At 46.2% G+C, this 15,193-nt stretch overlaps 1 protein-coding gene across 7 annotated transcripts; it reads left to right on the top strand.

Moving 5' to 3' along the window:
- Positions 1-241: 241 nt before the first annotated feature.
- On the top strand, positions 242-13,966 carry LOC140723632 (NACHT, LRR and PYD domains-containing protein 3-like). 7 transcript variants are annotated; one of them, XR_012097939.1, is made up of 7 exons: positions 242-868; positions 1,737-1,823; positions 1,979-2,149; positions 2,272-2,439; positions 2,581-3,036; positions 4,234-4,331; positions 5,599-5,638. XR_012097939.1 is itself a non-coding variant. In XM_073038209.1 (6 exons), the coding sequence occupies exons 1-5, from the start codon at positions 291-293 to the stop codon at positions 4,297-4,299; spliced, it is 1,107 nt and encodes a 368-aa protein (XP_072894310.1). In that variant the 5' UTR covers positions 242-290; the 3' UTR covers positions 4,300-4,331; positions 13,944-13,966. The 7 variants fall into 7 exon arrangements, 4 of the variants coding, with proteins under 4 accessions (XP_072894310.1, XP_072894307.1, XP_072894309.1 ...); XR_012097937.1 differs by having other exon boundaries at positions 2,235-2,439; positions 2,604-3,036; XR_012097938.1 differs by having other exon boundaries at positions 2,604-3,036; positions 5,599-5,628.
- Positions 13,967-15,193: the final 1,227 nt, after the last annotated feature.

The following is a 15,193-nucleotide window of genomic DNA, read 5'->3' as shown; positions in this document are numbered from 1 at the left end:
TGAGCTACAACCCCTCCTACTGCTGGATCCTCGCTTTGGCACTGGGCCCCTTCTTCACACAAAGAGGCAGGGACCCGCAGCGAGTTCCCAAGACCATCACCCAACTGTACTCCTACTATATTTACAACATCCTGAAAAACCACGTTCGTGAGATTGAGAACCCCCGTGATGTGTTACTCAGGGTTGGTCAGATGGCCTTCAGAGGAGTGTCCGAGAAGAAGATCATATTTAAATATGGAGATTTGATCAGCTACAATCTTAAGCCTTCCCAGTTCCTGTCCGGGTTCCTGATGGAGCTTTTGGAGAGAGAGGATTCTGCCCGGTGTGTGGTGTACACATTCCCACACCTCACCATCCAAGAGTTTGTAGCAGCAGTCGCACAATTCCTGACCCTACATCCCAAGGATATCCTGAAATTCCTCACTGAAGCTCACAACATGACAGATGGGCGATTTGAGGTATTTCTCCGTTTTGTTGCTGGTCTCTCCTCCCCAATGACAGCTCGAGGCCTGGAAGAGTTTCTGGGTCCATTTCCTCATCAAACAACGTGCCGGGTGATTGACTGGGTGAAGGAGGAGGTTAAACGCCAGAGTGGAAACACGAGGATTGCATCTGGTAAAAGGAGCCTCCTGAACACACTGCACTACCTGTTTGAGTCTCAGAATCGTGGACTGACTCAAGGTACACTGGGATCTGTGAAAAAACTCTCATTCAGTGGAATGACACTGACCCCGATTGACTGCGCGGTCCTGTCTCATGTCATCGGACTCTGTGATACAATAAAACACCTCGACCTGCAGGGCTGTCAACTTCAGTGTGAAGGAATCCAGCGGCTGGGACCCGGGCTCCACAAGTGCCAGGAGTTGAGGTAACTTGATTTATCTCTCAATCTGAACTGTGAAACTGTCCCATTGTGTTGTTTCAATGTAAAACAATTTGGGTTAAACAGTCGTAAATCAGATTGTGAAAAATAGTGACAAATGCCCAGGGGATCGGTCAGTAATTCTCCAAAGACGGGGGGGGTTCTGTGGTTACTTGTGAAGAGTTGTTGGAGACTTCATCAGATCATTTGGGCATCTCCTCCCGATTGTTGTCCTCAATTCAGAAAGACCCATCCCGTAAAATCTATTTCTGCATCCTCTAATCTTCTGCAGTTATCTCTTCCCTTTGGTATCCTCCTGAGGGATCTGTATTCCCCATCCCCTTTCCCCCTGTGGGATCTCTTCCCCATTCCCATTTTTCCCTTCGGGATCTTCTTTTCCCCATATCCCTTACTCCTGCGGAATCTCTCATCCTCATCCTCATTCCTCCTATGGGATGTTTCCTATTTCCTCTCTTTCTCCTACAGGTTTTCTCTTCCTACCTCTTTTCCTCAGGTGGGGTCTCTTCCACCAACTCCCATCGACACTTTCCCTTTCACAAATTTTCCTCACTGTGGGACTTTCTATCATCCTTCACCCCTGCCCCTCCCAACGCTCTTACATCAGGAACATTTTTCTAGCCATCGGGGAATGAGACAGAATATGTGGAGTTTACAGGGTCACACCGACAGACTACATTACTGATATTCGGTGAATACCCTGGAGCTGGGCAGTGAGGGACATTGAGAGTGATGGGAACTCCGATCAGTGATTTGCTGAAGGGGTGAATGTTTCCTGAAATATCCGAGTGAGAGAAATTCCCCCAGACCCACGGTTTGAATCACTTTGTTCATCAATTTGTCTGTTTGTGTTTAGCCTTGGGCAGAATAAACTGGGAGATTCAGGAGTGAAACTGGTGTCTGCGGCTCTGAGGAACCCGGAGTGTAAAATACAGAAACTGTGGTAAGTACCAGACTGTGGGAGATTGTGTTTACAGTCACTGGGTGTCTGACACTGAACATTAATGTGATCAGTAATTGTGTTACTAATAAACACTGGGGATTTGTACCATCTCCTGTCTCTCTGTGTCCTTCATCCTCACTCTCTCTCATCTCCAGGCTCTGGGATGTCAGTCTCACATATTCTGGTGCTGAGGATCTCGCCTCCGCTCTCAGTACAAACCCATCACTGACGGAGCTGGGCCTGGGTTATAATAAACTGGGAGATTCAGGAGTGAAGCTGGTGTCTGTGGCTCTGACAAACCCCAAGTGTGGAATAGAGAAACTGGGGTAAGTACCAGACTGTGGGTGATTGTGTTTACAGTCACTGGGTGTCTGACACTGAACATTAATGTGATCAGTAATTGTGTTACAGTCTCCTGTCTCTCTGTGTCCTTCATCCTCACCTCCAGACTGAGGGATATCGGTCTCACAGATTCTGGTGCCGAGGATCTTGCCTCTGCTCTCAGTACCAACCCATCACTGACAGAGCTGGAGCTGGGATTCAACTCGCTCACGGACCGATCTGTCCCCGCTCTCCGCCGTCTCATACTGGCCCTCCCGAGTCTGAAGCTGATCGAGTGAGTATTTGTGTTAATGTTCAATGTAATAAAATATCAGCGGATCCGCGGGTTTTCTGGTGATATTTGTCTGTGAGTGTTGTTGAAACGTTAACCCCAGTCCACTGTTACTGACACTGTTGTGTATTCTGTTTATTTTATCTTTATTCTTCCATCTGTTTTAGCTTGTGGAGGAATCAGTTCAGTCAGACCGGGGGGAAGGAACTGAGATCTCTGCAGGAACCCAGACCCGGACTGACAGTTGATCTGTGAACATCTGAATGGTGAACTAGCTCCAATCTCACACTCTGTGACGTCCAAAGTGATGCAATTCCGCATCCTATCCAGTTGCGCGTGTCCGGATTCAACAGCTGCTCCAAATGGTGTGCCGGGGAATTACACAGAGAGGAAAAGCCCGGGGGGCCGGGTTAGATCTGGGAAACCAGTGTCCCTGGGAGAGAATCATTTTACTCACTTTGAGAACATCCTGGCCAATATAATGATGTTAATGATGTTAAATTGACAAATCTCTCGGCAGTGACCCTGGATCTGCAGCAATCCCAGACACGACCCTGAAGTGTGATTTTATAATCATCGGTTCCCCAATGCAGAGTGACGGTGAGAAACGGGACTGGTTATTCAAACTGTCACTCGTTGTCGCCGGTCAGTTAATTGTGTGTGACTGTGAGTGAGTCGGGAGCAGCTTATTTATTCCTGCACATCAGCAGCTCACACATTGTTTAATTTAGCTTTGAACATTTGTCAAGATGAAGTCAATAAAATGTCTGACGTACAAAGAAGCTGGATGAACTCAGCAGGTCGGGCAGTATCCGTTGAAAGGAGCAGTCAATGTTTCGGGCCGAAACCCTCCGTCAGGACTAAAGAAGGAGGGGTCACGGGCCCTATAAAGAAGGTGGGGGGAGGGTGGAATGTGCCAGGTGAAAAACCAATGAGAGGAAAGATCAAGGGCTGGGGGAGGGGAAGCAAGGAGGGGATAGGCAGAAGAGGTGAAGGAGGAATCTAAGGGGAAAACACTATGGGTAGTAGAAGAAGGCAGAATCATGAGGGAGGTGATAGGCAGCTAGAGGAGGAGACAGAGTGAAGGTGGGATGGTGGAAGGGATAAGGAGGGTATTACCGGAAGTTAGAGAATTCGATGTTCATACCAAGGGGCTGGAGACTACCCAGACGGTAGATGAGGTGCTGTTCCTCCAACCGAAGTTTGACCTCATCATGACTAAAACCTGCTTTTAATTGAATTGCATTGACACCGCGTTCGCTGTGAAGCAGATCGTCAGAAACAGCCCGTACACATTGGAAAAAAGCTGAAGTTAGAGCTATAGCGAGCTTTTCAGAACTGGCATCGAAAGACTATGCATGCCGGCAAAGATCAGTCATTACTGAAATGAACACCAACGTAGGCGTGTGACGCCTTTTGACACACTGCTCGTGCAGTCTTCTTCTGTTCTGCCTGCCTCTCCCTTCCATTCGTAATCACTGATGGAAGCGGGGAGCTGATATATATCGGAGAGCGCACAGAATATGTGAATGACGTCAAATGGATTGAAAAATAAAGGTCAGCAGATATTTCTGAAATGAAAGACAAACTTAGCTAATAAATGTTGTGTGAGGGAGAACAGGGGTAACAAATTGCAAAACCAGTTGCTTGGTATTTAGACAATAAAGATCAGTTCTGGACGTGCCTGATGGAGTTGAATCCAAGCAAGTGCGGGGGCTGTCCTTGGAGTTCTACTGTAAGTGAAGGTATGCAATCAATGACAGACGGTTAACAGAATTGCCCACTATTGCTTTACAGAGTAATCTGTCCGCCGAAATACCGAGCTCACCGACAGTGTGTACGCAAGCTGGCCGGATGTTATAAGCGCATGTGGCATGTTTGCTATCAGTGGGAAGGTGAGTGAGTGGAATAGTCAGGAATTCATATAAACCTTCAGTAGGATTTCAGTTACAGTTTTGTATTCAATGACAGTTACTTGGAGGATAGGACATAGACCATGACAGCACATCACAGGCGCAACGGCCGGCGACGTTGTACCGACTTTTGAATCTACCCTAAGATAAATCGAACCATCCGCTACAACACAGCCTGCTATTTATATCACCAATGTACCTAAATAAGAGTTGTGAATGCCCCCAGTGTATCCGCCTCTATGGGAGCGGTCCATGCACCCCACATTCTCTGTACAGCGACCGTGCCTCTAACAAACCCGTACAGACCATAAGACATGGGAGCAGAATCAAGTCATTCAACCCATTGCATGAACTCTGCCATTCCATTATGGCTCATCCTAGATCCCACTCAACCCCATTCACCTGACTCCTCCCCATATCCGTTGATGCTCGAACCGATCAGCAATGTTCCGGTCCAACTAAATGAAATTCCTCCACTCTAACGACCACTTAGTCAACTGTCATATCGTCTGATAACTTTCAATCCCGCCCCCACTACCCCAACCAAGCCATTTTTAAAAGTCGCAAGCAACAGTGGTTTCAGAACAGATTCCCCTGAAGACACCAATGGTCATAGACCCCCAAGCGAAATACTCGCCAAATACTACCATCCTCTGACTTCTCTGCGAAAGCTAATTCTGTATTCACACAGCCACATTTTCAGCTCGTATGCCACCAGAATTTATGGATGACTCTACAATGGAGAACCCTATCAAACGCCTTACTAAAGTCCACCTGCACTGTTCTACCTTCATCAATGTGTGAGTCCTGGTTTGTCCTTTTTTTGTTTTGTCATATCACTCTGGAGGAACATTGTATCATTTCATAATGCATGCACGCATTTCTAAATGACAATAAAAGAGGACTGAGTGTCCTCATAATCTAAAAAAAATAATTAAAAAATTTGCTTCTTCACATCATCACAGAATTCGTCAGGTTCGTGTTTCTTGACATGATCCTTAGAAAGCCATGTTGACAATCCTTAATCAGACAATGTTTCTCCAAATACTAGTAAATCCTGTCCGTCCAATAATTCAGCCACCGCTGAAGTAAGACTCTGATCTGTAATTCTCAGTGCTATCTTCTCCCCATTTCCTGAACAGAGGAATCACATTTGTCAGCCTGCAGTTGTCTGGTTCTACCCCTATGGGAAATGAGTATGCGGCAGCTTTTGAAAGAGTGTTTTACCAGGATACTGTCTGAATTACAGGCTGTGACCAGGAAAACAAGGAATCGACCTGCAGATCCAGTGGTTCAGGAAATCCTGTCACTTTCGGAGACGGGATTGCGGAATGTGAAAGTAATGTAAAACCACAGAGGAACAACCGACCTTCTGAAATGTAGACATGGGGGAAGTCGGTATGATGCACCGACTTTGCTTTCGACCAACTAACTCCGTGCTTTTCCGCATGGAGAGTGGCTCAGTGATTGAATCAGGTGCCTGAGTTCGGGCATCACGTGATGAAACTAGTGTGATTGGTGTCTGGAGGGCGGACAATTCCACCCTCGCAACTAATCGGGTAAAACAGAAATCTCTGGAACCCTTGTGAGGAATACTGTATGAAATATGGTGCTCCCGTTACTGCGGCACAGTGAAGAGATTCCCACTCAAACCTATATCTGATTGACTATTTAAAGCAGGGGTGTCAAAATCATTTTAATTCACGGGCCGAATTGAGCAAAATGCAGCTTCGTGCGGGCCGGATCAGTCGGACGCGTGAGAACGCAGCTTTCGTTGCCTCCGTTTTTTCAGCCTGCTCTCATGTGTCTCAGTCTGGGCTATAACTACAAAGTGTTTCACTTTACCAATTCCGTTTCTTATGAAGAAGACTGCCGAATAAACAGTAAAAACCCTGAAAACCTGGTACCTGAATAAACTCAGCATTAGCCATATCATACGCCATAGGCGCTTCGATTACTGGGGCCAGCTTTAATAGTAATTAGATATTATCTCGCGGGCCAATTTGGCCTTGAGTTTGATATATGATTTAAAGTAATGAAAATACGGCCCCCTTGGTCTGGCCATTGAGGTATTATGTTTGTGTCCAACTGGTTCCAATGCAACCCCTCTATTTGCCTCTTGTTTCTTGTATCTGTCGTCGTTACAGCGGAAGTGGTTAAATTAACTGTACTCGTGACACGGTTTATGCCGTTTACAATCCAGTTGGTTCTCTGCCCAATTTGCCCAGTGATTTGCAATTTTCACCTCGAATGCAAATTATGTTAACTTGTACATGCGAAACTCAGGTAGATTTGCCCATAATTTATAAAATATTTCCCCGCACTCTACTTGGAAAATTGGCTGAAACTTCTAGCTGTGGAACACAATCCCGCATATTCCAGGTATCACTTTCGAAATGATTTAGTTTCTAAATGGGCCATCCGAATTGAGAGAATCCGAATTCTCGCCAGTGGCAGGGAGAGAACCATCCGCCATGTGGGAATCTGATCCAAGTTCTCAGCGGCACGGGGATGAATGAGAAACACTTCAACACAACACATTTTTGTTTCCGCATCCGTGAAGCTTTATTATTGTCGTGGTTAAAGCCAGACTCAAATGCTCCATAACCACAGATGCTTTCTTGGCCCGCGGTGCTGGAGCCTAAGATGCTGAAATCATGTTTCGCATTGCTCCATCTGGGCGCTGTTTCTTTGCCGGGATGTATTGCTGATTCGCCTTTGATCTTGTTTGCATTCGGATCTGATGACTCTGCTCTGTGGGACAGAGATTACAAATTGGTAGATTGCAAGTTCAAGTTCAAGTTGTTTTTCTTTAATTGTCGTTTCGACCATAACTGCAGGTACAGTGCATAGTAAAAACGGTACAACGTTTTTCAGGACCATGGTGCTACATGAACAATACAAAAACTACACTGAAGTACGTAAGCCAACACAAAAACTGCACTAGACTACAGGCCTACCCAGGACAGCATAAAGTACACAGAACAGTACAGACATTGCAATAAATATAAACAAGACAATAGGCACAGCAGAGGTCAGTAGGTTGGTAGTCGGATGGCTTGGGGGCAAATCTGTAACGGAAAAATCAGCTGAATGGCGGCGCCCCGGATTCCGTCCGTTTCTGTACTCCCGCGGAGTATTTCGTTGCCACAGGTGTAGTCAATTTAATGTCCATTTGAGAGCGGAATGGACGGGAGAGCCGGCTGGCTCGGGCTTACTTTTTTCCTGGTACGGACTCCTGCCCTTTCACCTAGCCTCCGCTTCCTCGCACACTACTTACGATATTTCTTTACCACTCTGGAAGCTTAAATAGCCTGGGCTGGTAAAGTGTCACAGCTTCTGTTTTATTTTGAGGTGCCCCTCCATTGTGAGGTATTGCGTTATTACAGGGTATTTTGTCGTTCGTATAAAATCCATCACTGTTAGGAGCAGAACACGCGATACACCTTTGTTTATTTTTGTGCTGAATTTTATTCCTGCAGAGATTGTGAGTAGAGATAATTGTCTTCTTTTTACATTTTCTCCGAAAACACGAACCGCGTGAATTATTTCTGAATAATTCACTCGTGTGTGCGACTTCATCCATTTCAAATTTTATTGGATTAGTTTATTAGTTTATTACACAACTAATTCAGCAGATGCTGAAAATCCAAGGCAACACACACGCGCGCACACACACACACACACGCACACACACACACACACACACACACGGAATTGCGGGATGAATGCAGCTGGGCGGGCAGCATTAATTGATGCACCATCAATAACTCTCGGAGACGGGAGGCAAAAGATAGGCTTTTATTAGCTGCAAACGTGACCACAACATCTTGCAGACTGAAGGAGGAGCAGTGCCTCCAATCGCCTTTATACATGGGTCTGTGGGAGGAGCCACAGGAGCAGTCAGCAGAGGGGCGTGTCCAGACAGGTATACACATAGTTTACCACATGCATGGAAATGAATAAGCGGTTGATGTATCGGGTAGAAATCTTTCTTCAGGTCTGGAGAGTAAGGGGGAAGACGCCAGAATAAAATGGCGTGAGGAGGGGAAAGGTGATGGATGAATCCAGGTGATAGGCGATTGGTTGGAGCGGATGGAATCTGATAAGAGAGGACAGTGGAGTACAGGGAAACCGGAAATATTTAGGGACGCCGAGTGAGGTGATAGGCGGGTGAGAATCGGCATGAACCAGAATGGTGAATAGAAGAAGAGGGGAGGGGGAGGGATCTTTTTATCGACATTCATGACGCCAGGCTGGATGCCACCTAGACGGAAAATAAGTTGTCGCTCCTCCCTCTTGAGGTCAGCCTCACTGTGGCACAAGAGGAAGCGATGGGCTGAACATGTCGGATCGGGAATGGGAATCAGAATTAAAATGTTTGGACGCCGGGAAGCTCTGCTTTTCACGGATGGAGCGGTGGTGCTCGAGGAAATCAGCCCCAGTTTATCCCGGGCCTCACCGATGTAGAGAAGGCCGCACCTGGAGCACCAGACACCATGGACGATCACAGCAGATTCGCAGCTGAAGTGTTGCCTTACCTGGCAGACTGTTTGGGCCCGGACTGATGGTGAGGGAGGAGATGAAAGTGCGGGTGTAGTACTTTGGGTGCTTGCAGGGATATGCACCGCGAGGGAGATAGATGCGGAGGGCTGAATGTAACAGCGGAAAGCGGAGAGATGGGGACGGAAGGTGGTGGTATCTTTGTTGGGAGCATCGCTTTAAAAGTGGGATCAGCCCGTCCGCGCTCACCAAGTCTTCCATCAGTTTATCGGCGATGGAGTTCCTCTTGCTGTAACCTACATGACGATCCGGACCCAAAAATCGTATTTTGCAACTTCCACCATCTCCAAAGAGATCGTACAAACAAGCTTATTTTTACCCCTCTCCCCCGCCCCCAACCACACTTCGCTTTCCACAGGGATCGATTCCTCCGTTATTCCATTTCCCTTCCGTCCCTCACCGTTCATCTCCCTCCCGACGCTTACCCCTGCAAGCGGCCACAGCGCTACACCTGCCCATCCACCTCCAACCTCACCGCGGTCTTTACCTCCAAGCAGCCCTTCCAGGCGAGGCAACAATTTACCTACGAATGCATTGGGGTAGTCTGTGAGTCCACTGTTCCCGAAGCGGCTTTCTCTACATTGGCGAGATCCAGCGTTAATCGGGGGAGCATTTCATCGAACAGCTCAGCTCCATCCGCCAAAACAGATCTTCCTGCAGGCCAAACATTTTAATTCCGATTTCTGTTTCTGTTCGGACATGTCGTTCCGCAGCTTCCTCTTGTTCATGATGAGACCACCCTCCGGGTGGAGGAGCAACAGCCTATATGTTGTCGGGGTAGCCTAACATCCTGACGGCATGAATATCGAATCTCCTTTCGGTAGCAGAATGATCACCCTTTTCCTTTTGTTCTATCCGCCAGTCCGGCTTTTGACCTCTTCTCAGCTGCCTATCACCTCCTCGTCCGTCCTCACCAGCTTCCCTTTCTCCTCGGGTCCATTGTCCAGTTTAATCAGATTTATTCCTCTCGATCCTTTTCGTTTTCCTGTTCACTAGGCTTGATCTATCACCGTCCACCTATCCCTCTCCCCCTCCGCTACCTTTTCATTCTGGCGTCTCACCACTTCGTTTCCGGTCCTGGAGAAGGGTCTCGGACCGACACTTCGGCTGTTTATTCATTCCCAAAGATGCGGACTGACCTGCGGAGTTCATCTCGTAGTTTGTTTGTGTTGTGTTTAATATTTTTGTTGTGAGACACCGTGACGAAGGGTGCAATTCAAATGCGTTATTGCAATGCTTTCGAGCCATTGATGTCTCACTGCACTTCATTAATGGAGTTGAATTAAAAACTGGGTTACCCATACTGTTCAGGTTATTAATGACTCTGAAAACCTGTACTCAGATAAAGCGTTTTAAAGGCCAGGAGCTTTCCATCCTTGTGGCTACAAACATGTGGAACGAGTTACTCTCAGAAACATCAAGCTGCCATTGCTCTCACGATGTGATTCTGAGATGCTCATTAATCGGATGAAACATTAGTAGCTTTGTAGGTCTACAGAGTTGAATTTATTTATCAGTTTCATGGCTCCGATTTGTGACTATCCCAGTGACGAGCTGTATGTTATGAGTAAGGTTTATTGGGTTGTTTTGAAATTTTTGAAATTTTCATCAATATAAGGTCGAGAAGAACGACCGCCCGCTCTGCCGCTGACATGGCCGACAGATAGCGGATGACAGTTTTAGAGGTTGCTCTCTTTCCCCGCGATGGTATGACAATCGTCACCACGTCACTGTGAAAAGCAGAAGCACAGAAATCATACATCAAACTGAAAGCCTGTAATGTCAATGTCTGTTTTATCGCCACAATATGTCAGCGTCCATCATCATCATCAGCGCTTTCTACGCCCCTAACTCTTCTTGTACAGAAAACCTATCACCATCCTCCCGCCGTATTTTCCCACTCCTATTTGTCATTTCCGTCCTGGAAGAAAGATACAAGCGGTTGAGTCTATCTATGCATCTTACGATCGTGCATAACTCAATCAAGTCACCTCTCATCCTCCAAAGAGATAATCCCAGGCTCGCTCCAGAGCTTTCCAGTCCAGAGCGAATCGATTTTTGCTTCGCAGCAGCAACGTATCAAACCACATCCACATCTCTATTTTTTTTTCCGCCATCGTGTCAATAAATAAACAATTTTAAGAGTTTATCCTTTCTTTCAAATATCCATACAGTGCCTATGAAAAGTATGCGCCCATTTGAAAGTTTTCGTTTTATTGTTGTACAGCATTGTATCACCGCGGATTTAGTTTTGACTTTTTTAACACCTATAAACGGAAAAAAATCTCTCCATGTCAAAGTGAAAACAGATCTCTAAAACGTGATCTAAATTAATGACAGATATAAAACCTGAGCGTAACTGGGGTAGAAAGAGTGTGTGGGAGGGCGAGATTGAGGTGAAAGGCAGGGGAGAGAGAGCCGGGGAGAAATGGGATAGATAGAGTTAGTGAGAGAGGGGGAGAGGGAGAGGAAGTGAGAGACTGGGTAGAAAGCGATTGTGGAGAGAGGGGGATTTGGGGGTAGAAAGAACCTGGAAGTGAGGTATGACAGAGCAATGGAGAGAGAGAGAGAGTGACTGGAGGGGACAGTGGAGAACAGAGACAGGAGAGAGAGACCGTGTGGAGAGAGAGGCAGGGTGACGAGAGAGATTTTGAATGGCTGAAGAGATCGGAGCCTGGGGGAGACCGAGACGGAATGTGTGATGTACGGAGAGACACTGGGGCGAGAAAGACACCGAGTCTGGGCAGAGAGACGTGGGAGAGTGCGCGGACGTGGTAAGTCTTGGATGAGGGTGTGTGGAGAAGAGTGAGTCAAAATCAAGAAAAATGTACCGTAAGGGTCCGGAGGGGTTTCCGTCACGCACAGCATTCTGGGACTGCAGTGCCACCATTGTAAAGTGCTGCCGAATCACCCAACCCATCTCAGGGACTCGTGCCCCTGACCCGACTCCTTGCAACCCGCATCGGCGTTCTCCCTCCCTCGTCAGTTTCTTCGCTGTCTCTCTCTCTCTCTCTCTCTCTCTCTCTCTCTCTCTCTCTCTCTCTCTCTCTCTCTCTCTCTCTCTCTCTCTCTCTCTCTCTCTCTCTCTCTCTCTCTCTCTCTCTCTCTCTCTCTCTCTCATCTCCAACCTCCCTCCTTGTGGACGACATTTACGAATATAACGTTTTTAGTGATGTGTGTTGCTTTCGTCGTCGTCGTTAGGTCGTATCTGGAACTTCCAGTTGGTGGACGATTTCCCACATGCCGCTCTGTCCACAACATCCATAGTCCTGTCCAGCTTGGTCCAATCCTTGATGTTATCCAGCCACGTTGATCGTTCCCTTCCTCTTCCTTTCTTTCCCTCCATCTTTCCTTATAGCAAGTCCGACAAGATGTTATCTCTCCACGATATGTCCACAATAAGCAACCTTTAACTTCATGATCTTCTCCAGCAATATCCGTGGTCATCAACTTCGGACAAAACCCTCATTTGAAACTTTCTCTATCTGCTGATCTTCAACATTCGTCGACAACATCACGTTTCAAAGGCCTCAATTCGTTTCATGTCATTCTTCCTCAGGGTTCATGTTTCTGATCCTTACCTCAGCACTGACCGCACGTAACACTCGAGGAAGTGGATTCTACTTTTGGTTGTCTTCCTTCTGATTGCATAGTAGATCTTTTAGCTTCGTGAACTGGGTCTTAGCCAATACCTATTCCCCTTCTGATCTCAACTTCACATCTCCCGTCATCTGTCAGACAGCTGCCAAGATACTCAAACTTTCGCACCTGATCAATGTCCTGTCCATTCACTTGTAACGATACCATCATGAGTGAGTCTTCAGTGTTTGTTTTGCTTCCCACCATCGAATTTGTTTTCTTAGGGTTGATTTTTAGTCCGTGTTCAAGGCTTTTCTCATTCACTTTATTCAGCATAATTTGCAGTTCTGTCAGCTGACAACGCGGTGTCGTCCGCATACCTGATGTTTTCCACCTTCCGGCCTCCGATTGGAATACCTGTCTCCTGATGGTCGCATTCCCGAAATATCCATTCTCCGTAGAGGTTGAACAAATACGGAGAGCCTTGCGCCTGGTTCAATACATGCCCATGGTGATAGCTCATTTTCTGCCCTGACCGCCGCTTTCTGTTTCCAATACAATTTCCTTATTATTTGCAAATCTCCCATCCCAGATCGTACTTGTTCAGCATCTCTGTTACTTTCTCATGTTTTTCTTTATCAAAAGCCTTTTAATTGTCAATAAAGCATAAGTTCATGGTCTTTTGTGCCTCAGCGCATCTGTCCATGAAGTTTCTTATCACAAATATTCCTTTCCTTGTTCCTTAGCCTTTACGAAAACTAAACTGTGTATTTCCAATTTCACCGCGGATTGTAACTTTCATTCTGCCGAACACTATTTTCAACAGTAACTTGACGCAGAGAGACATTTTGCTTATCGTCCTGTGTTCGTTATATTTTATCGTGCTTGGCTTGTTTTGGTAAGGTGATGAATTCCTATTTGAGAAAGTCCTCCGGAAGATTTCCTGTAATCTAACTGTTGTTTAGTATCGCTTACGTGTTTAGTTCGATTTTCCCTTCGGGCCAAGTGATTTCAGAATTTGAGTGGAAATCTTATCTTCACCGGCCGACTTTCTGACGTTTAGACTCCAAATCGCACTTTCCATCTCTGACATCAATAGTTTTTCTGCTGATTAGTCATTTGATTTGATTATGGTAAATCCTCAATCCTGCTATCTTCAAATAATTCCGAGATGTACTCAACTCATCTGTCCGTGATCTCTTCTTTATCATGGCATGGATTACCACTACCGTCTTCGATACACCCAGCTGATGACACAGTCCTCCTTCATTTCCTCATATCCTTTGCCTGTTGGTGAAGGCCTCTATAATCATGACTTCGTTCATACTGCTCCAATTCACCGCACTGTTCATTCATCCAATTCTCTTTCGCTTCCTTACATGTTCTCTGAATCAAGCGGTGCAGGACTTTGTATCGTTCATTATCCTGATGTTTTATCTTATGTTGCTTTAGGTTATGAAATTGAACACTTCTGCGTTTTCCACTTAAGAATATCCTCTCCTCATCGGAACGATAACGCGGCTGCACAAGTCAGATGGGTGGAAACGGATGAACCACAAATCAAGAAAACAACACTATGACCGGATTCTATTGTTCTACGGTTTCGCACGCTTCCCTGCTACTAGATCTAAAGGCAAGCCTTTTACTTGTACCTCAGAGTTCCACACATGTGGACTCTCCATGATATCTTGCTAAAATAAAATATTCTCCAATTGAAATCTGGTGCCGAACTTCATTTTGAAATATCTCTGACAAATTGCTGTAGTCCAGCAGGATCCCGACAAAACGGGGTGGAACGATGGAGTGACAGAGAGTCGCAGAGGCAATTTCGAGTTCGCCACCCGTTGGGTGTTCCGCTCTGTGCCTCCTTGATCCTGGCCCATGACCGGGTAGAAAGGATGGGATCGGAGGAACCAAGTAGGAAAGACGGCAGTATTATGTGAAGTGTTGTGTGAAATAAGGAGATCCGGAACCGGATCCTAGTCCCACCCAAGATGTTCTCCAATTAGGAAATAAAACCAATAGATATAAATAAGATTTGAAGAGAGGAATGTAACGAAATTTCTTTCGCGCTTGTGCCTGCGACTGACTGTCTTTCCTTTGCAGGACCAGGTAAGTAGATTGAAGTAGGATGGGAAGTAGAACAGTAACGTTGATCAGGAATGCGGAGGAGTTGAGAGAATTCCCTGTAAAGATAAAGATGAAAACAAGGTAAGTAGATTGAAGGAAGATGATAAGTAATGATAGTAATGTTGATGAGTGTAATGCGGGGAGATTTTTATCTGTAAAGGTAAAGAAGAAAACGAGAAAGAAGCATCCGAAGGTTGAACGAGGAAAGAAACCACTGGGAGATCCGCTGGTGTCTCCCGGCTGATGAGGTCTGGTTGGAAAGTGGGTATACTAGCCATGTGATTCCTTTTACTAGTGGCTTGTGTAGTCGGACCAAAGGACGGTGGCTCTATGGGGATCATTTTAGTTAAAGTATATCAAATATTTTCAACAAGAAACTGGTAGCGGAGACGGAGATCCGACGTGGGATGATTATATAAAAACGTGCTTTGACTTATACACTTAACTTTGTTTATTGGTGCCTGTCTCATCGGAGGATGTTGTCCTTGCTTTGAGAAGTGTTGCTGTGTTGTGTATGTTCTGTGTGCGCTGCTGTGCTTCACACCCTGGGTCGGAGAAACGTTGTTTCGTTT

Source organism: Hemitrygon akajei, unplaced genomic scaffold (genome assembly GCF_048418815.1).
Source record: "Hemitrygon akajei unplaced genomic scaffold, sHemAka1.3 Scf000121, whole genome shotgun sequence".
NCBI lineage: Eukaryota > Metazoa > Chordata > Chondrichthyes > Myliobatiformes > Dasyatidae > Hemitrygon > Hemitrygon akajei.
This window is presented reverse-complemented; position numbering and strand designations above follow the sequence as displayed.